The following is a 24,511-nucleotide window of genomic DNA, read 5'->3' as shown; positions in this document are numbered from 1 at the left end:
TTTAAACTTTGTTTTGTAGTTAGAAATAATCCTGTTCTTGTGCCCTTTCTGCCATTCAAAACAGTTCACACAGGGAAACAGAGAGAGGGGTATTTACTACTGCTCCACCAGTCTTGCTGGGCAGTGCTCAGAACTCAAACTGATTTTCTGTTGCAGAGTTTTTCCCATGGTCTGGCCGCCCCAACTGCCTTCCAATCCTTGTTGCAAGCTCTATGTGAGGATAAAGTGGAAGGATAGGTCCCCTGGGAGCTAAGAGTCCTGCACCAGTATCAAGCCATGCACAAGCAGTAACCATTCCCACTAGAAACATGGCCTCCAGGTGCTTTTGTGACTCTCCCTCCACTGTCAGAGGCTGCACTCAGCACTTGAAAACAGCAGATTTCCTTTCATGGAGGGACCCAGACTTTGGTCATGTGATAATGACAGGAAAACCCTCCTGGTCTGGGAGTGAGCGGAGGCTAGCCACCATACACTGATCGTGGACACTGAGGGTGCTCTGTAGCTTTCCTGGATGCCAGCCACTGTGCACTGCCGGCAGGAAACATGCTCTCAGGGTTTGATTGGCAGCAGTCATTCGGTATGAGGGTGGGTTCCCAGCTTCACGTTCTAGCAGCACACAATTGTGCCCTTATCAGGTCTCCTCCTGCTGGAACCAATGACCTGTGCCTGACTGGTAGAAAGGGAACCAACCCAGACCATGTTAAAAGCACTCAATCTCTCTGTCACAGAAGGCTGGGCTGCAGATTTTTTTTGAGTTGGAGTCTCACTCTGTCGCCCAGACTGGAGTGCAGTGGCCGCTCCCGGCCACCGCAGCCTCGACCTCCTGGACTCCAGCGATCCTTCCGCCTTAGCCTTCCGAGTAGCTGGAATTCCAGGCGCACGCTACCACGCCCGGCTGATTTTTTTTGTAGAGATGAGGTCTTGCTGCCCAGGCGGGTCTCGAATCCACGGGCTCAGGCAGTCCACTCACCTCAGCCTCCCAAAGGTGCGGGATTTCAGGCTGAGCCACCGAGCCCGGCTGGGGCTTCAGATATTATGTGAGCTTGGTGCTCAGGAGGAATGGGATCCCCTGGCTCCTAGGTCAGTCGCCTGGCCTCTCTCCTCATTGACTCTATGCATTTCAAGAATCCTCTGCGTGATGCAGGGTGCTTTGTCCATCCAAAACTACTCAAGCTTACTGAGTTTATTTTTTTTTAAATTTTTTATTTATGTATTTATTTATTTTTTGAGTTGGAGTCTCACTCTGTAACCCAGACTGGAGTGCAGTGGCCACTCCCGGCCACCGCAGCCTCGACCTGCTGGGCTCCGGCGATCCTTCCACCTCAGCCTTCCAAGTAGCCGGAATTACAGGCATACGCTACCACGCCCGGCTTGATTTTTTTTGATTTATTGTAGAGATGAGGTCTTGCTGCCCAGGCGGGTCTCGAACCCGCGGGCTCAGGCAATCCACTCACCTCAGCCTTCCAAAGGCGCGGGATTACAGACTGAGCCACCCAGCCCGGCTACTTACTGAGTTTATTGATGACTAGGTCTGTCTTCTCTGTTCTCATCCACAGGAGATGCCAGGTCAGTTACTCCCTGGTGACCATCTTGGATCTGCTTTTTTGTTTTATTTATATTTTAAATTCATTGCTCCACCTTTTTTTTTAACAAATATCCTTCAGCTTGAGTTTACATTTTTATAGTTAACTGCAGGTACATGAAAGGACATTATTTTGTAATGCCATATTTTTATGAGCAGAATTTGTATTTGTGTAGCATGTATGATGCAGTCCACAACACCCTGCCACTCCAGAATTTATAATAAGTTAATCAAATGAGATAAACACTATCCATTTTTGGAAGATTTAAAACCCATGCTTCTACTTTGGGTGTAAAACAATCTGAAATGAAAAAACAAATGGAATATCCTTGTATGTGTAAAATTGACTGAATTAGTACAGTTCTTTACCAGAAACTTTTTTTTTTTTTTTTGAGTTGGAGTCTCACTCTGTCGCCCAGACTGGAGTGCAATGACCGCTCCCAGCCACTGCAGCCTTGACCTGCTGGGCTCTGGCAATCCTTCCACCTCAGCCTTCCAAATAGCTGGAACTACAGGTGTGCGCTACCACCCGGCTAATTTTTGATATATTGTAGAGATGAGGTCTCGCCAAGTTGCCCAGGCGGTTCTCGAACCCGCAGGCTCAGGCAACCCACTCACCTCAGCCTCCCAAAGGCATGGGATTACAGGCTGAGCCACCGAGCCCGACCCAGAAACTTTTAAGGTGTAAAAAATTATAACCAATTTTATAACAGTGATTCCATTATTAAATATTTGTTTATTTTTTCATTGCTTTCTTGGTAGTATTTAAATATTTGCTTAAATTATTTAATCTGTTTTATTTATTTTTAAAGTGAAACAAAATAGTTGAATTTGCATTCTGAGTTTTTATTCTGTTTTATCTCCATTTTTAACAAAATTATTTAATTTTACTTTTATTTTATTTTCTGATCCCCTTTAAAAAAAATTTTTTTTTTACTCAGTCAATTTTTGGAATTATTTTTTTTGTTGGCATTATGGTTCTTGATCATTTTTTAACCTTTACAGTCCCAATAGAGTATCAGCTTTTCTCAGCACCCCCAATGATTCTGAAAGCATCTGTCTATGGAAGAGATGGAGAATACAAAACAGTAGAAGAAATATATCATGAGGGGAGGGATGTGATATTGAAAATGCCCTCGCTTTCAGTATCTCACTTTCTTCCCCGATAGATTCCACTTACTTAAGATAGATGGGGCCGGGCGCAATGGCTCAATCCTGTAATCCCAGCACTTTGGGAGGCTGAGGTGAGGGGATTGCCTGAGCCCATGGGTTTGAGAACAGCCTGGGCAACTTGGCGAGACCTCATCTCTATAATAAATCAAAAAATTAGGCTGGGTTCGGTGACTCAGCCTGTGATCCCAGCACTTCGGGAGTCTGAGGCGAGTGGCTTGCTTGAGTCCTCAGGTTTGAGACCAGCCTGGGCAACTTGGCTAGATTGCATCTCTACAATGAGTAAAGATTAACCGGGTGTGGTAGCGCATGCCTGTAATTCCAGCTACTTGGAAAGTTGAGGTGAAAGGATCTCCTGAGCCCAGCAGGTTGACGCTGGGGTGGCCATGAGCACACCACTGCACTCCAGCCTGAGCGACAGAGTGAGACTCCAACTCCAAAAAAACAAAAAAGACACATGGATACAAAGGTTACCGACACCTTCAGCACCAAGCACTTACAGAGTGTATTGGCTAAAAAGGTCAAACTAGTCAGGTAATCATGCGTGTTTTTGTAATGACATAATGGAATTAAAGCATGTATCATGTAAACTTACAATAACAAGGTATCTCCAACAATATTTTTTATGCAAATATTTTACTGACCTGTAATAATTTTAAATAAATTTATTTATATTTCTTTGTTTTTGAGCCAGGTCTCACACTATTGCCCAAGATGAGTGCTAGTGGCATATGATGGCTTACTGCAAACTCTACCTTCTGGGCTTAAGCAATTCTCAGCCTCAGACTCCTCTCAAGCAGCTGAAAGTGTAGGTGTGTGGCACCATGCCTGGTCAATTTTTTGCTTTTTTGGTAGGAATGATATCTTGTTACATTGGCCCGGCTGGAATTTTAAGTTAATTGTTTATCTGTGCTTCTGTCTTTGTGCATATAGAATACTTATTTATATTTAAGAAAAAAGTGGAAAGAATGTATAAATTGGAAATTGAGGGAAATTTGACTAGCCCACATAATAATTTATTATTTTTCATTGAAACATTATTTTATACTTATGTGTATCCACCATTCTCTGTTACCCAGGTGCAAAATATCTCAGCAACAGTCTCCCTCAAAGAGGTCATCTCTGTCCTCACAATATGAGAGTTCTGGAGACTTGTGTTCAGGTTGCTAATTGCCTATTAGGAAGTCACTTAACCTCGCCAAGCTATAATTCCTTTTCCATAAGACAGTGGAGCTCACGGAATTGTTTCACCATCAGTTACACCAACAGTTACATTACAATCATAGCTACATTATGCTTGAAAATGTAAGGGGTGTGATATGTACAGCCAAAATAACTGGGTACCTGACTAATGCTTCATAGGTAGACCTGGCCACATGCAGAAAAAAAACCACCTAATGAAGACTTATCCTACCTACAATGTTACCCCACCTATAATGCTATCAGCAACCTTATTGAGACACATAAGTTGGGAGGTGATCCCTAAAGTTATTTCTAAATCTAAAACTACATAAAGAATGCTTTAAAGGTGATTATGGTAGACACTTCAGTTATCTGTTCCTAACCCCTTGGTCCTCATTATTTCAGTGCTTGCTCTGAATTCCAAACCACTATGTGTGTTACTCTGCCCCACGGCTCTTTAAGACCTCACCTTTAGCATTCTGCAGAAGTGACTGGTAATCAATGCCCCTGGGATCAGCTTTAAAACAGGGAGTGAATCTACTCTTCTCCCTGTTATGGGCAGGCATGGGAGTCAGTCTGAGTAAATCATTCTTCAGTGCTTCCCAGAGGATTCAATCCCTGTTTCCCACAGAGCTAGCAGACTTCACAATGGACCCTTAATTGTACCTTTTCTTCTCTGTTCCACTTTCACACTGGTATTTCTTAAGATTACCTCCCAAATAATCTACTTGTACTCAAACCCAAACCGTAGAGTCTACTTTTTTGCTGGAACACAAACTGTGATAGTAATTTATTGACTCTAAGTGTAAAAGGGTCTCAGAGAAGAAATATATCTTAGCAGTATTTGTTCAAGCTGTCAGCAACAGATTCAGTGAAGATGGAGGCTTGTGAGAATTGAAGTGCAAAAGAGAGGGGAAAAAAAACATCGGAAGAAGGACTATGCTGTATGGTAAAACTCCTTAGAATCACAGTGCAGACTTTACATCGGGAGAGGCGGTAGTTAATGTCAGATAAATAAGCTGGAGGCGCTAGCCCTGAAGAACTCATGGACATTGAGGCACAGAACTGATATGATAGAATAATGCAAGGATTTTCATACACTAGAGAAAAAAATTATATCCACATATATAAATCAGGAAACACTGACATGTTATGCCAAGTGTTAGCCTTCATATAGTTCACGGGCATTTATTAAAGATAGGACTAAGCACTGGAATTTCCTCAACTTCATGAATGGGAGACACCCACCAGGTCAAGCACCAAATCACAAAACACCATGACAAGAGCTTCCAATAAATGGAGGCATTCTCTTTCTATCCATATATATAATAGCATCCAAGTATCTGGCTTTCCTAGCAATTACTCCAACAGCAAGTCACAGAAACAAACTTCTGCACATTATGGAAATGTGACTCCTTGAGATTTTGGCTAAATATGCATTCTGTGAGCAGCAGCAAAGTATGAAGATCACATTGCAGTTCTGCTTGAACTCATTAAAAAGAGAAACATATGCTTTGATTTATGTACCATTTTATACAACTGCTTTAGCAACTCTACCTAGTCATAAGATTATTCCTAAAATTACCAGGTGTGATATTTTATTGTCATTGAATAGAAAATCACAGAAGTGGCTAAAAATACACAGACATATTTAGCATTGTTAATTCATCTAACTGGGCTAGGCATACCAACCTCTCTATTTCATAATTTTATGCAATTTTTCATATATAGTTATATGTATCAATTCAGCTTTATTAGAGAAGTACTATTAGTTTCATTTTACAGAGGAAGAAACTGAGACTCAGAGTCATTTGGTAACTTTCCCAGGATCATAATAGACAAGAAGTAAAAAAAAAAAAAAAGAGAGAGAGAGATTCCAACCCTGGTCTGTCTGCCTGAAAAACATACACTTTCTCACATACTACATTTTGACAGAAGATATCACTGCATTAGAAGTGTTTTAGTAAGAATTAAGGAGATACATGATACTTCACTACACATGTAGGTGGAAGGAATATGTCAGTGAAATTATAGTTATAATGTTGTACTTTTTAGTGGATTTCATAGAAGAGTAGGACTTTATACTTAAAGTTATATAGTAAAGCAACACTTATGTAATAGTCCTGCAAACAGTTTATTGGAAACACAAAGATAATCATCACTCTAAACTACAGCACTGCTACATTCTAATACAACACTCTTGGTTTTCAGAATGGCTTTCCATCTTTATTCCAGGAAGAACATTTACAATAAATAAAAACAGAATGCTTTTGGATTCTCAATGGAATATTTCATGCTTCCTCAAGATGTTAATTTGTTTATTTTAAGAAGAAGTCAAGTACTTAGGCAGTTGCTCATGGTCATATAAAAATGTGAATCTTGGCTAGAGACATGTTCTACTACTCAGCACAGTTCACTAATGAGGGCCACAGAAAAGTGCCAAAAGTGGGTATCATTTTTTCCCACATTGCAATATTTCTCATAAGCTCAAAAATACATCCAGAATAATTATATTTTCTATTTTTAGTATTCATAAATCACATGTTTTGAAGATGCCGAAATGAGATTCAGGAGACGTGTATTCTACATTTGATTCTCACCATAACTCTATTCAACCTTGAATAATATTAGAGTATACAGAGACAGTAAAAATCATCAAATTCAGTGCTTCCATTTTTCAATTTTTGAGAGAGAGAGAGAGAGGCAGGGGGGCAGAGAGAGAGAGTCTCTTGAAAATGAAGTGATTTACTTAAAGCAACCCTACTAGTAAGTAGTGATGCTAATACAGAGCTGCTGATTCCAACACTAGTGATTTTTCAAATATTTGTGAGCTGCTTCCCCCTCATGTTATGGCTACATGTTTCAAAATTCAATTCTAAAATGCAATAATCCTATAACATTCTCATCTGTAGCAACAATAAAAGAATGAAGAAAACCAGAACCATATATATTTTTTGAAGAAGTTAGAAAGCCTTATTGCTACAAAAAAATTTCACTTGAAGAAGAAAAAAAAAAAGTCAACATTGTATTTGAAGCCTGGGGAAAACATTACATTCTGTCAACAAGGCTGTAGGGTAGGAAAAAAAAAAGTTTCAGAATCAGGCTTTGCACAGAAATGTTGGCAAAGCAATAATTACTGTGGAGCTAGAGTCTGCTTCTCTAACACGCAGTATTTCATTCCCTTGAAGATATTAGTTTACTTTTTAAATGTTCATTGCTTAGATTAAGATTAGGTTTTTGAAATATTTTTTCAAATAATTTATGCATGAAAAAATATGCTCTTCCCTCAGAGTGCAGAATACTAATTTGAAAATGATCTATTTTCTATAATCATTTTACATTTCACTCTTCTACTGAAAAATTAGGATCTTGGTTACTTTCTTTTCCTTTCATTTCCTGCATGAAGATATTTTTTATGCACTACAATAAGAGTATTAGTCACACAATCCAGCTGTTATTAAAATTCTATTTCCTTTTTACTGTGAGAATGCAAGTTACATCAATTGATATAATATAGATATGTAAGGAAAAGACCTGTGTCTGAAGATACCAATTCTCAACCATTATCAAATCAATGAATTAATTTCCTGAAATGCTGAACGTATCAGTGGTCTACCAAGAAGACTTATTTTTAAAGATATTCATTCTGGAGGCTATACTTTCTTGTTTCTCATTTTCTTTTTATTTCTATTTTATGTTAATATAAAAAAATAATTCCAAGTACTTAGTTTTTGGCTTGCACCAAAGTAGTGATGCTGGAGAGCAGATAAAAAGAATTTAAAAGAGGCATACAGCATACTTTTTGGTAACTCAAAATCTCTTTCAATAATCACAAAGTAAACAAAATAAGCTACAAAAGATTTACAAACATTTTAGAGAGAGTCCCAGACATGTAGCTTCATTCATATGTACAATTATAAAACACGCTTTTTAAAGGTCTGTGGTCTGTGCCCAGGTAGCTCTTTTTTTAGACTGTGGTGAAATTGGTTCTAAATTTTACCTCATGTTGAACACACACACACACACACACACACACACACACACACACACACACACACACACATACTCATACACTGGTTGTAGTATCTAGCTTCCAATGACCACCATCATCTTTTCTTTCCAATGGTCAGTTCTTATCCATGTCAGGTCCTCTCCCATGATGAATAGGGTTGATTTCAGTAACCAGTAGCACACTATGAAACAACAACTTCTGACTTCTGTGACTAGTCAGAGAAGACATTTCCCTATTGCAGGCTCTTTCTGGAAGTACTTGCTCTGGAAAATGCAACTGTCATATCTTGGGTCTTAAACAGATATATGGAGAGACCCATGTGGAGTAAATTGAGGCCTCCTGCCAACAGTCAGTACTTGCTTGCAATCCTTGTGAGTGAGTCATTTTGGAAGCAGATCCTTGAGTACCAGTCAAGCTTTAATGACTGCAACCCTGGCTGGCATCTTTAACCTCACAAAAACTCAATCCACATATTTAAGCCACTATCATATTCTTGACCTACAGAAACTATGTGGAATAATAAATATCTGATGTTTTAAAACTACTAGATTTTTGAATAGCTATGAAGCAATCAATAACTGTAATATATCATCTTATTGTTTTTAAAATTTTACATCTTCTGTATTGACTTCCCACTAATAATGAGGATACAGAGCTCCAAATATTCACCACCTCCATTTCATATGGGTATATTTCAATATTGTAAAATAAATTAGCATTCAGTAGTTTCACTATTAATGACTATGCAAATATTATCCTCAACATAACCTATTAATTGCATTGTTTTTACTTGATACAATTTTGGTCTTACTAAAGCTAATAACTCACTTATCCTACGTTGTTTTTCTTAGTATTCTGTGTAATAAGAACTAATTTATCTCCCAATTCTGCAAACATTAGGATAGGATCTGCTATTGGTGTCACAATAGGATCTGGTATTTTTTTCAGTTCTTTTGCTCACTATTTGTTTTCATTTACTTATTTTTAACTTGTACATGTCTCTGTGTGAGTTTCTGATGCTCTTCATTTTGTTTGAATTAGTTACTCTTTGGGCCTTCTAATAAATGTCAATCTGAGTCATCTCTGTAGTATCTTCCTGATAATTACCTTTTCATCTCTCCTGTGATGAATTTTCTGATTCCTGGACACCAGTCTCATGTTTTCTTTCTTTGTGATTTTCATCATTTTTTGTGTGTGTGTAGCAATTTTCTAGTAGTTTCCTAAGAAAGTAATTGCTTTAAGAGCTCTTGTAATTTCAAGTATCTTCATTCTGGTATTATTCTTTCTGGTTAAACATGAATCTCTAGCTTGGGAATAATTTTCCCTCGATATTTTGAAGGCATTTCTCCAATGTCTTCTAATGTCTGATATTGCCATTGTGGAGATCACTTTGGCTATTCCATGTTCCCAAATCTGTATTTTCTTCCCTGGAAATTTTTAGGATCTTCACTCTATCTTCTGCATTCTGCAATTTAGTAATGATGTGCCCTAGCATTTTTTCTCCATCATGGTACTTAGCTTAGAAACACGTCCTTAAAATATACAAGGTTTTTGAATTCGTGTGAAAATATCTTCTTTTACATTTTCTCTGTTCTCACTTTCTGGAATTCTCATTGATCTTTATGAATTGGTCTTCTGTTTGTTTTACATTTCCCCTCTTGTCTACCTACATCTTTTTATTGCTTTAAATGTCTTTACCTTTTAAAAAATTTGTATTGACTATATATTCTTAGCATTATATGTTTATAGCATCTTATTTTTAACAAAATCATTTCTAAAATTTTCTGTGGGCATTAATATTTTTCTTATGCTCTCTGCTTTCATGTACCAATTCTTTAATTTCTGGCAATTGCCTCTTTCATGTTAGAAGCTTTGCTCACATAACTTATCATCATTGAATAGCCAATCTCACTTAGGAGACAGTCACTACAGGCTGATCGGAACTTCTTATCACAGACATAGTTTGAGGAATGATAATCTTTAACGTAGAGTAACCAGACAGCCCTATCTTATTTGGAACAACTATGTGGTAATATCTATGCATCTTTTCTCTTGAATTGTCCCATTTTCAGATAAAAGCTTTCTACTTTTCTTCATTACAGAGTACAGTGAACAGGCAGGATTCTTGGAACTCATCGGGGAAAGGAGTTAGAGACGTGTCATCATTTGGGATAAAGATGTCAACTATCACTTTCTCCCTATTTTCTAAGAACTTGTACCCTCAGCCTACTTGGTGTCTCCAAGGTCATAGGCACAAATGTGTTTTTATTCAACCATGTTTAATCAGAAGTCTAGTCTACTCCATTTTGTAATACTTCAAAGTTTAGTTATTATATAATATGTTGAACTTAAATTAATCTCTGAGTTCTACATATTGATTGTTGGCCTGTTTTCTAGGCTATAGTATTTCCACCCAGACCCTAACTTTTCAATATTATACCACTAAGTTTTCCTCACATACTATATATGAGACAATAAGAACATACTTCTTGGGTCATGTACTGTACTAGGTATGAGTTGAACATGCATTAGGGAATAACACAGGTTGATGTAGAATTTACAATCTAGTGAAAAGGATATACATTAAAAAAGAATTGAAAATATTAAGTGGTAGTAAATACTAAAGGACATAAGAATGGTAGAATGCAATAGAACCATTTTCTTCTTTTATTTTAGCACATTATTTCTAAATATACTAAAATTACATGAGAATGCTTTTGATAGCCACATAATGTTATGGGCTCACAAAGTGCTAAAGGTAATCAACTAAAATGGTCATATATCTCTTGTACATAAACAGCTGTTAAATAGCTTTTATTTCTACATATCTGCATAAATATGTGTGCTTTCATATATTTGATTTTATTAAATGTGGGCTTTTACACCTATCTGCATTAAATTTCATCTTGTGTGACAACAGGTAATTATTTACGTTTCTTAAATTAATTTAAATATATCACAATAGTTAGCGATATAGTTGAATTAAATTTATATATTTTTTAAGCATATTAGCTGGGTCTCCCATAGTTACGGCATTGCCAAAAGTGACAAGCATACCTTCTTTGACATCGGTATCCAAGTCTTTGAATGGTGGAAGAGATCAGGGCAAAGCCATAAGGGCATTGTATCTAGGCTGACATCATTTCATTAATCAACTCAGTTATTAATAGTCTGAAAATCTTTGGTTTTCCTTCTTGGAACTCTTTTCTTCCCTATCTTTTGAAAGTTTAGAGTTGCAGACTCATTGAGAATTGTAGACTAATAGACTAACCTGACATGGTCAAGGGCATCTGATTGCATCTGACTAGTTTTAATACAGGCATCAGAGGAAAAATGCAAGCTCCCATCTTTTCTTTCCTTTTACTTAATATTTTCACTATTTTTCTCAAAGTCGTTAAAGACAAAGATTGTTTTGGACTAAGAAAATAGAAACAGTGTTTCCTATTTTTATTCTAAGAGTACTTCTATCAGCCTCTATCCATGCAAGAGGACACCTCATTGATAACCAGTCCAATAAATTAACAATGGCGCTCACCTCCAGCATTTTTAATTTTGACTTTTCTGATAGCAGAAACAGATCTAAGAAACAGATGGACTCTTGTTTTCTCACTGCCTGAAGGATGTCCCTTCAGAATTGCGAGGCTTATTTTACTCAAAATCTTTTACAGAGGCTGAGAGTCCTTCAGCCAAGTGTTTATGAGTGGCTGTGATCTGCTGCTAGATTCAACAATCCAATTCTCAAGAGAAAAGTGAGAGGAACATTTCAAAGGAAATTAATCAGTACTTGGTGACAAGCAACACTGAATGAAGTGGACAAGAAACATAAGAACACATTTTGACTTACTTATATTTTTAATATAGTGCTATTTGGCTTTATCTTCTAGTCTTATAGTTTAAGTTTAAATCTATTCTGTAAAATATGATATGCTTGTGATAGTAATGAAAACTTTGGTTTAATATTAATTTTGACAATTCTAAGCAAACAAACAAAAAAGCGTAAAAGCACACATTGAGGAATAAATATCTAGTGCTTGGGTTACCAGTGTCGAATCCTAAGAGCATGTTCTCTTGCGAATTAAGATTGCACCTCAAATTTTTATCAAAGTCTAAAAATAAACTTTATCGAACAATTTCTCTTTTAGACAATAAAATTTTAATTTTCAGAGCAAATATCAATAAGGATGCATAATTTTAAAAAACATTTAATACAATATTGCATTAGTAATCAGCACACTATCATTGCCTTGAGTGTCAATTTAAATTTTGGCTAGAGAGCTTCATTTTACAAATAATTTTATATCACTAATTTGAGAGACACAATATCCTCTAATGATATATAAAATGGCAAAGCCACAGAACAATGGAGCTATAGAGTTTCAATCTGTGTGAATTTTGATACTTGTCAGAGTTTAACTGACAATTCTGCATCTGAAGCATAGTATTTTCATTCTTAGTATTGGTGGGAAAAATGATAGAGAATATGACTCTAACACATAGTAGGGGCTCCATACATATTAAATTTTATTTTAAAAGACGAGTCAAAATTTCTATTTTTAACAAATTAGTTAAACCAATATTATCCTCTTGGTAACAAGATAGGAACATTTTTGGCTGGAATATGTCATGATCTGACAATGAACAGAAATTTGCCCATGATGTCTTTCTCTCCCTCATCTTTCTTTTCACTCCTCACATCTGCAGTTTATTCTATACTGACAAAAATTAAATATGATCAGATGCCAAATCCTCTCCTTACATGTCATAAAAAAACACTTGTCTTTAGCTTAGCATTGGAAGAATCAGAATATGGAAAAAAATTGCATATAATGAAGCAGCATATACTGCAGAACTAGAAAGGTATTTACCAAAAACCAAACAAATAAATAAATAAGCAAGCATTTAAGGAGACAGGCTTGGGGCAACAGGAGAATTAAAATTTTTATTTCTTTGTTTATCTTGGAAAAATTGTATATACATATATATACACATACATTCTTTTATTTTCAAATATATATATTTGAAACATATATTCTTTTATTTTGTATATTGTATATATATTTGAAAATAAAAGAATATATATTAAATATATATATGTATATACGTACACAAACACAGTCTTTTATTTCCAAAATGAGAAAAACAATGCAACTAGTATGTTTCTTACCAGTATTAAATTCTATAACCTTTGGGCCATTGCAAAGACACTGATTTAATTCAATAAATGTATATTAGTCATTATTTGCCTCAAAAAAGAAGTTTCAAATTTTTTAAATTTTTCAAAAATATTCCATGACCTAGTCCTCTAGAGCAAGTGACTAATGAATATTTTTTACTCTATAGCTTTATTATCATGTCCCCGTCTTCGTATTCTCTTGAGAGATCATGTGATCTACCTTTATTAAACTCTCCTTAGGCAACAACAGCAACAAAAATAGCAGTGGGTCACAAAGTCACTTATTAAATTACAGCAAGAATTTAACAATTAGAATAAATTCCAACAAAAATAACTTATTGGTCAATTGATATCTCTTTAATTTCCTGTGGTAAGTTCTAGAGAGGAAATTGGAGACACTCAGAATTTAAATAACCTTAACAGTCTCATACAGGAGTTTTTACGCTATAAAAGGAAAGATGTGTCTAAATAATGGTTTGAAAAAACAAACAATCTGATGAAAAGTATTACAGGTTATGATACTGATATTAGTAGATTAGAAGAGAGTGGGATAATAGTTAAAAGACACCTGCAGGTGTAAATTTGGGAAATGAAAAAGTCTTAGATTCAATTTATGATACTCAAGGTGAAGGAGGTAGGATAAATCTGAATGACATTTCCTTGAAGAAAAGAATTAGTGGTTGCAAATGGTGACAGCAATTTGTTTGAAAGAACTGTGGTGGCCTACCAGCTGAGGCTCAGAGAATGCTGTTTGGTTCTACTGGGTGGGCTAATAGTCTATGTTGAGAGCATTCCTTCCAGGTCTTGGAAGAAATAACAGATGAGAGGGTTGCAGTTAGGCAGTTTGATTTTACATTAAAAGTTGGATCGTGCTTTAGATAACAAAGTTTAAGGAATATTGCTTTAAGACAAGGAGATGAAAGTTTCTGAGGTGTATGCAAAGAAGAGTAAGAATAAACAGTTTCTGAAAATGGAGTTGGGCTACCCTCTCAGGAAGGTGACCATGATAATACACTGTTATCACTCAACTTAACAAAACATGTAGTCAGGTCACAGAGTTTCTATTTGCTTGAAAGGGGCTCTGAATATCTTGAAAGACTGTACTGTGTTAAAAACTACTGTCTTTAAAGAAGTGGTTAGGAGAGAGATTTATTCAGGTTTAGTGTGCTCCTATCTTGGTGTTTTCAACTTTAACCTAAGATACTATTTGCGTCTCTACTTTTATAAACCACGTATTCATTTATTTATTATTATTTTTTAATGTGCAACTACTTTTTTTTTTTAAGGTGAAGTCTTACTCTGTCGCCCGGACTGGAGTGCAGTGGCACACTCCTGGCCACCGCAGCCTTGATCTGCTGGGCTCCGGCGATCCTTCTGCCTCAGCTTTCCACGTAGTCTGAACTACAGGCGTGCTACCATGACCGGCTAATTTTTGATGTATTGTAGAGACTAGGGCTCGCCAAGTTGTCTGGGCAGATCTCGAACCCATGGGCTCAGGCAATCCACTCGCCTCAACCTCCCAAAGTGCTGGGATTACTAGGCTGAGCCACCGAGCCCGGTCAAACCATGTATTTATAATATGTATTCTCCCTCAGGATTCACTTGAAAGGTATGTTTTTCTAAGTAACCACCTACGTTTACCTTAAGTTTTGCATAGATAGTTTTGCACCAAGCATAAACTCTGCATAAATTGTTGCTTAATAAATGCTTCCTAATAAAAATCATCTCATAAATATGTGTATATCCCACATCTGAGCGGGGAATCAGATTTATTCATTGATCTAAATTCTGATGAAGAAATATCACTGCTCTGAAATGGTTAAGAGTTATTTAGCTCAAAATGTTGCTTTAAAAAGATGCCAGCATTACACATAGCACGATAGAGGGTTTGTCTCCTTTTCTGTGTTCTTAGGCTTACATGGTCAAGGCTATTAGGCAATACAAAGAAAAACACAGCTGAGGAGAGACCAAGTTCCTGCCAAATTTTGTTATGCCTAGATGTTACACCAGAATATGAACTGACATCCTTTCTTACCTGTCTCTTTGACACCAGAGAAAGCTGAGAATACAGATCTGTTTTCCTGGTCACTGCCAAAGAGTTAAGACTGAATTTTTTTTTTTTGGTGTCAGTGCCTATTCTAAGACACAATTCACAGACAATATGGTTCCCTTTTCACCAACTGAAGACAATATGAGAAAACAGGCTATATCTTGATCATGGGATTTTGACTTAAACATAGACCTTCTTCTCAAAAAAAAACCAAAACACTCAACTTTCAGATGGTAAAATTTATATATGAGTTTGTTTATTTATTTTTGAAGTGATAACATCCAGCATGTTGACAAAGATGCCAGATAGAACGACAAACGTACCAGTTTTCTGAAAGTAAGATGTTGATGAGTATCAAGAACCTTAATAACATTCAGCTCTGTTAAATTATTTCCTGTTAAATTATTTAAACAATAATTATAGTTCTTGGAAATTATTACAAGAAAATAAGAGTGGAATAAGGTTTAAGCATATTTGCTGCAAAATAATTTAAAATAACCAGTAACTAACTGGCTTTTTCAGGAGATTAAATGAATTCCTGCAAATATGATTAATACAATTTCTAAAGTTTTAAATTCCTGACAGCCATTGTTCTGTGGTCTATGTATCCCCAGATTGTGCCATGAGTGAACCCTGAAAGAAATGTCACCTTGCAAACAGATGTATTTTTTTCTCACACAGAACACTGACCTGAAAGGAAGATCTTTTCATTTTATTTAATCTCTGCATCATAAAACCAGCAAATTTACATTACAGAGAATAAAAATATATAGGAAAAATTTATATGGCTCAAAGGAACAATTAGAGATATTCAAAATAATGTTTTAAAGATACCTCTGAATAGTGAATAAGATAATGTCTCTTACTAGACACAAATTTCAAGATAAACAGAAAATACAGGGCTGATGTACTATCTATTTAATATGACTTAAATTTGATTATAATCTCTATAACAATACAAGTATAGCTAGGTGTATACCACTATTTGTATAATACTCGGCAACTCATTTGACCGCGAAAATCTGTTTCTTCAACTATGCAATTAGATTTTTTTTGTATTAATCACCTGTGATTTCTCTTTTATCTCTCAAAATTGGCATTTCCAAGAATAAAATTCCTGAATGTAATCAGAAATTTAACAGATTGTGTGCTAAAAAATTCACATTCACTTTGGAAATGTATATATTGTTCTAGTACTTTTAAAACCATTCATTATCTTTTTATATGTATAACTTTGCCAGCCAACTCCTTCAGGACAGAGACTGTGTCTAACAGTTCTTTGAGCATTCAAAACACATATAAGTGAACATGATTATGAGAAGTATCATTGCTTAGAAACCCTTCACCCACTGACAAATAGACTTTTACTTAGAGACTGTTAAATTTCTGATTACATTCAGGAGTTTTATTCTTGGAAATGCCAATTTTGGGAGAGAAAAGAGAAATTACAGGTGATTAATAAAAAAGTCTAATTGTACAGCTGAAGAAACCGATTTTAGAGGTCAAATGAGTTTTTGAGTATTATACAATTAGTGTTATACAACTAGCTATAGTTGTATTGTTGTAGGAATTAGACTTTCTAAATCCCCGTCCAAGGGTCATTAACTCAAGTAATAATTCCTTCCTTTCCCTCTAAAATTTCCTACTTAATAGTGTAGAACCTCTGCCAATGGTCAAATTTTATCAGTATGATCAATATTAACAGTAATGCATTATATAAGGTATTTAGTTACATTACAGATTCAGGTAATACATCTTAGACTTGACAGTATTTAATGTGAAAAAGTATAGCTTTTAATTATCTATTTATACTCGGATAATTGGTGTTTGTGTTACTGCTGTTTAAGCAACACTAATCAGTGTTAGTGTTTCCTAAAAGAATTTTTAAAAAGCCCATAAAGAAAACGAAATTTATTATTAGGAAATCTTTTTTTCTGAGTTGGAGTCTCACTCTGTCGCCCAGACTGGAGTGCAGTGGCCGCTCCCGGCCACCGCAGCCTCGACCTGCTGGGCTCTGGCGATCCTTCCACCTCAGCCTTCCAAGTAGCTGGAACTACAGGCACGCGCTACCACACCCTGCTGATTTTTGGATTTATTGTAGAGATGAGGTCTCACTGCCCAGGCGGGTCTCGAACCCACGGGCTCAGGCAATCCACTCACCTCAGCCTCCCAAAGGCGTGGGATTACAGTCTGAGCCACCAAGCCCGGCTAGGAAATTTTAATAACATTTTAAAGTCCAGATAATTGTAAAAAAGGAGATTCATCACATTTACTTGAATTAATTATGTTTTCAATTCAAGTCATCAATTTAAGATGGTATTTGACAAACTAGAACAGTTTGAGCTCTAGTTCAAAGTCTCTTTTGACGTTTCTTTTTTAAGTAGGTATCTGGGCCATAAGTGGAAAATCATTCTAACCTTATAAGGATCTGAAAAGACTTGAAGAAGATAAGTAGGTGAGTGGACATAAATAGAATACATAAAGTAAAGCTTTTATAATTTTTCTATTCTCTAGGCATTAATTCTAAAAGTGCCAGTTCAAAATTAAGTGACTAAAGTCGCTGGCTATACACAGAGGAGATAAGACAGAGACTTGGACTGGTGTCCCTGCTAAATAGGAGTCATTTTTCAACTGCAGTTATGCTTTTGTGTAAATTTAAATTAGATGCTATCTGCTTATAGATTATTAATCAAAGAGAAATATTCAACTGAAGTTTCCCCTCATGATTAGACTTTTATTTTGCATAATTTGTTATTTGCACTTCATCTGCAGCTGCAATCTCATTGATATAAAATAAACGTCAGCTTCAAAGTTGCCATCTCTTACAAATGATAAATTCAGCTTTGTGGATTAATGTTATAAGTGGCCTATTCTTAAGATAATTAAATGTGAATCAACCATGCTTTAGAGACAATGAAGTAGAAATATTTTTCCCAAAGATGTACAAGCATACATTACCTGAAGAATTTAGTCTGATGCTTTTCAATACTTACATTTAAGTCAACTAGCACATTAATAAGATTGATAAATAAATAAAAATTTCAAGAAAGAATCATTGTTATTGTTCCTTTACAAAATAGATATTAGTGACATTGATAACATTTATTAAAATATTTATAATTCCTTTGAGAGAAAGGTATAACGTTATTTCCTTAGTTATTCAAAAATTATTTGACATGAAATTTGTGTGTGTGAAATTAAGGAGTAATGTCTTTAAAAAATCAGTTAGCATACAAATAACAGCCACAAATGCTGGATAAAATACAATAAACAGGCTGGGCACAGTGGCTTATGCCTGCAATACCACCATATTGGGAGGCCAAGGTGGAAGGATTGTGAGGCTAGGAGATGAAGACCATCCTGGTCAACATAAAAAGACCTCATCTCCACCAAAAAAAAAAAGAAAAAAAAATTAGCTGGGTGTGGTGGCACGCACCTATTCACAGGATACTGAGGCAGAAGGATTGCCTCAGCATAGGAGGTCGAGGCTGTGTTGAGCTGTGATTGTGCTACACCCCAATCTTGACAACAAAGTGATACTTTGAGGTGACTCAAATATCTACATCTATGTCTATGCCTATATAGCTATATATATATATGCAAAATTCAAGTAACTGAGGGCTTTAGAGGATGAACAAAGCAGGGAGTTTCCACAGGGGAGTCATAAACTTGGAGCAGCATAGAATAAAATTCCCTTTTTATGGGTGATTGCCCTTAGAGTAGCTATAATTTCAGTGGAGACAGGTTTAAAATGACTGCTGGTCAGAGAAAACAGGTGAGGGTATTTCAGGTAACAATGGCTCCCAAGAAGTAAGATACAGAGAAGAGAGATCTAGTGAAAAGGAACCATTATTTCAGTGCATAAATTCAAAACAGTTATTGGTAGACTACTGGACCACTTATGGGATGAATGGGGCATGGTGGGTAAAAATTAATGAAACTTACAACTAAGAATGACAAAACATGTGAGATGTGAGCCACTATGCACAATAGATGTGAAAGCCTACAATTTGAGCTTAAACATATAAATTGCCTACTAAAGTCAAAGGCATTAACAACTTTAGGAGAAAAAACTAGAACAAAATCTAGAATCTATACAGCACAACACTCACAATGGCCAGGAAGCAATTTAAAATTACTCAGTATAGGAAGGTCAAGAATGTGACCCATTTCAAGGTTAAAAGATAATCAACAGATGCCAGTCTGAATGGCTCAGACACTAAAATTATCACATGAGGAAGGTAAAACTTTGTTGTATAAGGTAAATAAAACACACTTATAATGAATAAAAATAGAAAATCTCAGGAAAAATACAATGTAAAAAAAGTAAAATATTAGAACTGAAATAAATAAATACCTGAAGAAATAATTACTAGATGAACTTAATAATTGAATGGAGATGACAGAGAAAAGGGCCAGTAAACTTAAACTTCAATCGGTTTCATTAAACCAAAAAATGAGAGAGAGAAAATAATGCTTAAAAAAAAAAAACTAAAGAAAGTCTGAAAGAGCAATGATTCAATATCAAAAGTTCTAATATGTAGGTAACAAGTCCCAGAAAATGAAAACAAAAATGTCACAGAATAGCCACTTGAAAAACAATGGCTATAGCTATCATTTTTGGTAAATGAACGGGATTTTAGATTTAATAGTTTAGTAGACAAATAAGGCAAATTCAGAAGACATTGTGTAGATAATCATACTCAATTTTCTTAAAGCCTCTATCATGAGAAAATTTTAAAGTACGCAGCAAAAATAACATATTGTAGTAGAAGTGCAACAATTTGAATAATCATAAATTTCTCATTGGAAACCACAAAGACCAGAAGAAAGTTAAAAATGAATAAATAAATAAATAAATACATCTTTATAGAATTAACAAAAAGTTACCTCATAATCTAAAGCCTAATAAAACATATTTCAACAATAAATGTTGAATAAATACATTTTCAGGTGAAGAAAACCAAGGGAACATATTGCCATCAAACTTACACTGAAAAAAAAGTACTGCTAAAAAAAGACGAAAAAGTCTTCAGATTAAAGGGAAATTTTTAAAAATTATATCAGACAAAAATTTGGACATGTAATAATAAATACACAGGATAGTACATGTTTTTAACATAGTTTTAAGGATGACAAAATATTTTTTTAAACTTTTAAATAATTTTTTAAAAATATATTTTACTGCTTAAATATTACAAATTATTTTGTGAATTTTATATCTGCATAAACATTAATTCATAAGACAACTGCAATTAAAGGATAGTGGGGGTAAGTAGACCTATTCGCAGGTGTTCTTATATTTTACAAAATGGTGCAAAAGAATTTGAAACATACCATTATATATTGTTCAGTATTAAGGGTATAAATTATGAGCCATAAATTAGCCACCTAACAATGACATCAGATAAATTGACTTCAAAATAATTAGTGTTATTCAACACACAGAGATATATTTCATAATATTAAAAGGGAAAATAACTAGTGAATTCAGCAAAGTCACGGTGATGTAGAAAAATATTTTTTATATTCCTGTAACAAGCAGTTGGAAAATAAAATCTTAAAACATTTCAGTTTACAATAGCAGCAAAAAATAATATACAGTAAGTCCTCACTTAACGTCGTGGATAGATTCTTGGAGACTGCAACTTTAAGTGAAATGGTATATAGAAGGTTCTTGAATAACATTGTTTCCTTCAATGTAACTTTGCTTTTATCTTCAAGAACAAAGCAACTGGTTTGTTATATGTCATTTTGCTTAAAGTCACAATTTCCAAGAACCTATTAATGGCTCTAAGTGAGAACTTACTGTAACTAAGAATACATTTAATAAAAGATGTGTAACACAAGTATGCTGAAACCTACAAAACATTGTAAAAGAAATTAAATAAAGTCTAAATAAATTGAGAGATACACCATCCTCGCGGATTTTAAAACTCAATAACCTTAGGATGTCAGTTCTCTCAAGTTTACCCATAAAATATCATCAAAAGTTCAACAATTTTTGCAAATGTTGAAAAGTGAATTCAACATTATATAGAATTGTAAATAGCCTAGAAGAGCTAAAGCAATTTTTGAAAAGAATAAAAAAGTATAAGGATTAACACTACTGACTTTGATATTCACCATAATGCTAAAGTAATCAAGACAGTATGGTATTGGTATAAACATAAACAAATATCAGTGAAACAGGATAAATAGCCCGGGGGGGAGGGGGGAACTTATCTGGCCAATTGATTTTTAATTCAGGTGCTAAGATAATGCAATGAAAAAAAAGAAACTTGCCTTTTTTACTTTTAAAATTGTATTATGTAGTTGTATAGAAAATAAAAATAAACATTGAGCCTTATCTAAAACTATACATGATAATTAACAAAATATTTCCAAACAAAATGTAAACCCTTTTACCTAGAATGGGCAAAAATTTACTGTATAGGAACCACAAAAGTAAACCGCAAAAGAAAATTCTTTAAACTGAAATTTATCAAGATTAAAACTTAAAGTTTCAAACACTGTTAAGAAAACAAAAGAGAAACAATATAATTGGAAAAACATCAATAACATATACATGAAAAAAGTTAGAAAAAAATAAACTCTTACACCTCAGTAATAATAACTAGAAATCCCAATAAATCCTGGAAAATAAGATGAACAGACACTTCACAAAAGAAGATATATATGGATGGTCAATAAAGACATGAAAAGATATTTAACATTATTAGTCATCAGGGAAATGCAAATTAAAACCACATTGAGAAATCCATGTATATTCAGTTGAATGGTTGAAATTTAAAAGACTGAAAATTACAAATGATGGTGAGAATTTGGAGGAACTATTATAGAATACATATAAACTGCTTTTGTAAAATTGTACAACCTTAGAAAACTCTCAAGCGGTATCTTTTACAATTATAAAATGCATTTACTATTTAATCTAGCCTTTCTCTCCTAGGTGTTTGTGTTTACTCAAGATAAATAAAGATGTAGCTCCACCAAGATTTGCATATTAACATCTATAACAATTATATTTGGAATAGTCAAAATCTGAAATCATCTAAATTGTCTATCAGCTACTGAATGAATAAATAGATTGTGTTATATCTAAATAATGTAATATTAGTAATATAAAAGAATGAACCACTGATGCCTACAAAATTAGTAGATCTTAAAAATTATTATTCTAAGTAAAATAAGTACAATCGTATGCACGTTGGGTGATTACACTTATATAAAATACAAACTATTTAAAAAGCATTCTACTGTTTGCCTGGGACTGAGGATAGAAGAATATATGGACAGTAAAAGGACCCTAGGAATCTTTTTGGGTAATGGAAATGTTTTGTATGTTGACCATAATGATGGTTTAAGATGTGTATACAAATTTTAAAAGTCAGAAAATTGTACACTAAAATTGTAAGCTGTTTTCTGAATGTAAATTGTTACAGAGCTATTGATAAAGAAAAAAACTACTTAACACTCCCTGTAAAAATTTTTGAGAAGACACGTAACAAACAAAAACCCAAAATACATATATCTGATTCCTTGCTTTCAAAGAGCTTATTCTTGTTCGGGTAGGGTGGCATAATGTATATTTCAAGAGATACTTCTATAAAAACAATTTATCATGCAAACACATTGCTATAAAATCATACAACTGAAAGTGTATGCCTTTAATAATAATCTAGTATGAACTTTTCCTATTATAAAGATGCTGTACTCAGTTGGAGACCTTGTGTCACAGTTTATTCCAGTCAGATGGGGGCTTTATCTTCTAAGATTCCAATTCCATCTTTTTTGAACTACTTGATACTGGTATATAGTAGACAGTAATAAACTATTAACAAATAGTTTTAAATGCTGTTATTCAGTGGGATAGAAAGATCATTTCTAATGTTGGAATCTTGGCAGGATTCTTTTAAGAAAGGACCATGAACGCATTGGAGTTGAGTAAGCTGAAGGAAAAAAGTACATAGAGTATGCGAAAGGGTAGTCTGGGCAGACACTCTGGTTAAAATCTGCATCCAATGTATCATTTTTCCTATGCCAACAGCTTCTTTTTCCCCTTGTGAAGACTGCAACTATAGGAAACACTGCTTCTATTTACTAAAGTAAGTGCCAGTGAATGAGAAAATAGAAGGTTTAGCCACCTGTTATAGCCCCAACTCCTTTTAGTCAAGAAGAGGAGAGTTGCTCCAAAATTAATATATTCCATAGAAAAGAGTATTAGAGTATGAAGGGAACAATATCATGCCTTATAGCATATACTTTCTGGTATGCTGAATAAATGTCTATCTGGAAGTATAGCTACTCATATGCACACATGTCTGTTGGATGAATTATTTGGCAGGAAGAATCCATTGAGATTCTGGTAAATTACCATACTTATATTTTGAATTTCAGTGTGTCAACACAAGTTTAAATTATGTTTAAACATTTGTTTCTGAGCTTCTGCTATGCCATGACGTCTTGCACAAGTATTTTTATAACTGTTTTTTATAAAAGAAGTGCCAACCTGTTAGATTTCGGTTGGATATAATTCAATAGGTTTAATGTGTTGTGTTCAGCCTTTTAATTCTGAACATTGATTCTAGAATTCATCATAATTGCTTGCTTTTTCAAATTTAAATTTCCCTTAAATTATATTTTTATAAAGTCCTTTCTGCATCAATTAAAGTTATTAACAGAAAGTACAAAAGGACCTGAGCATAGTTCTGTGAATGATCTCAAGTTCTCTCTTTCCAGAGTGAACTCACATTTAAATCAGCATTTAGGTTGTGGATGTCCACCTCATTGAATATTAAATGAACTCTTTTTTTTTGTTTGTTTGTTTTTTTGTTTGTTTGTTTTTTTTTTTTTTTTTGAGTTGGAGTCTCACTCTGTCGCCCAGACTGGAGTGCAGTGGCCGCTCCCGGCCACCGCAGCCTCGACCTGCTGGGCTCCGGTGATCCTTCCGCCTCAGCCTTCCGAGTAGCCGGAATTACAGGCATGCGCTACCACGCCCGGCTGATTTTTTGATTTATTGTAGAGATGAGGTCTCGCTGCCCAGGCGGGTCTCGAACCCGCGGACTCATGCAATCCACTCACCTCAGCCTCCCAAAGGCGTGGGATTACAGGCTGAGCCACCGAGAAATGAACTCTTTTAAAGCCATAACTACTCTTTCTTACCCCCAAAACAATACTGAAGATATGTATTACTAAAATAAAAAGCATTCCATAATAATATTTGAATTTCTTTGAATGGATTAATGCAGCAATCCATTAAAGAAAAAGCTAGGGTTGGTTTGGCATGCCATGGTTTCAGGCACTTCGAGCAGCAGCTCTGTGGTTATTAAATGCACAAAT

The 24,511-nt window shown here is 34.9% G+C and overlaps 1 protein-coding gene across 5 annotated transcripts in view; it reads right to left on the bottom strand.

The window, feature by feature from the left end:
- DPP10 (dipeptidyl peptidase like 10) overlaps positions 1–24,511 on the bottom strand; it is a 579,521-nt gene that overhangs the window by 244,142 nt on the left and 310,868 nt on the right. Inside the window, exon 6 of one of the 5 annotated variants that reach the window (XM_021715501.1) lies at positions 3,885–3,903. The exons of the other annotated variants lie outside the window; for them this stretch is intronic. Within the exon in view, the coding sequence (XP_021571176.1) occupies positions 3,885–3,903 (19 nt within the window). The remainder of the gene's footprint in view (positions 1–3,884; positions 3,904–24,511) is intronic. 5 annotated transcript variants of the gene reach the window in all.

This window comes from Carlito syrichta, unplaced genomic scaffold (genome assembly GCF_000164805.1).
Source record: "Carlito syrichta isolate Samal-C Ts95f unplaced genomic scaffold, Tarsius_syrichta-2.0.1 Scaffold307170, whole genome shotgun sequence".
NCBI classification, from domain to species: domain Eukaryota; kingdom Metazoa; phylum Chordata; class Mammalia; order Primates; family Tarsiidae; genus Carlito; species Carlito syrichta.
The sequence above is the reverse complement of the archived record's forward strand: the minus strand, read 5'-3'. Positions and strand labels throughout refer to the sequence as shown.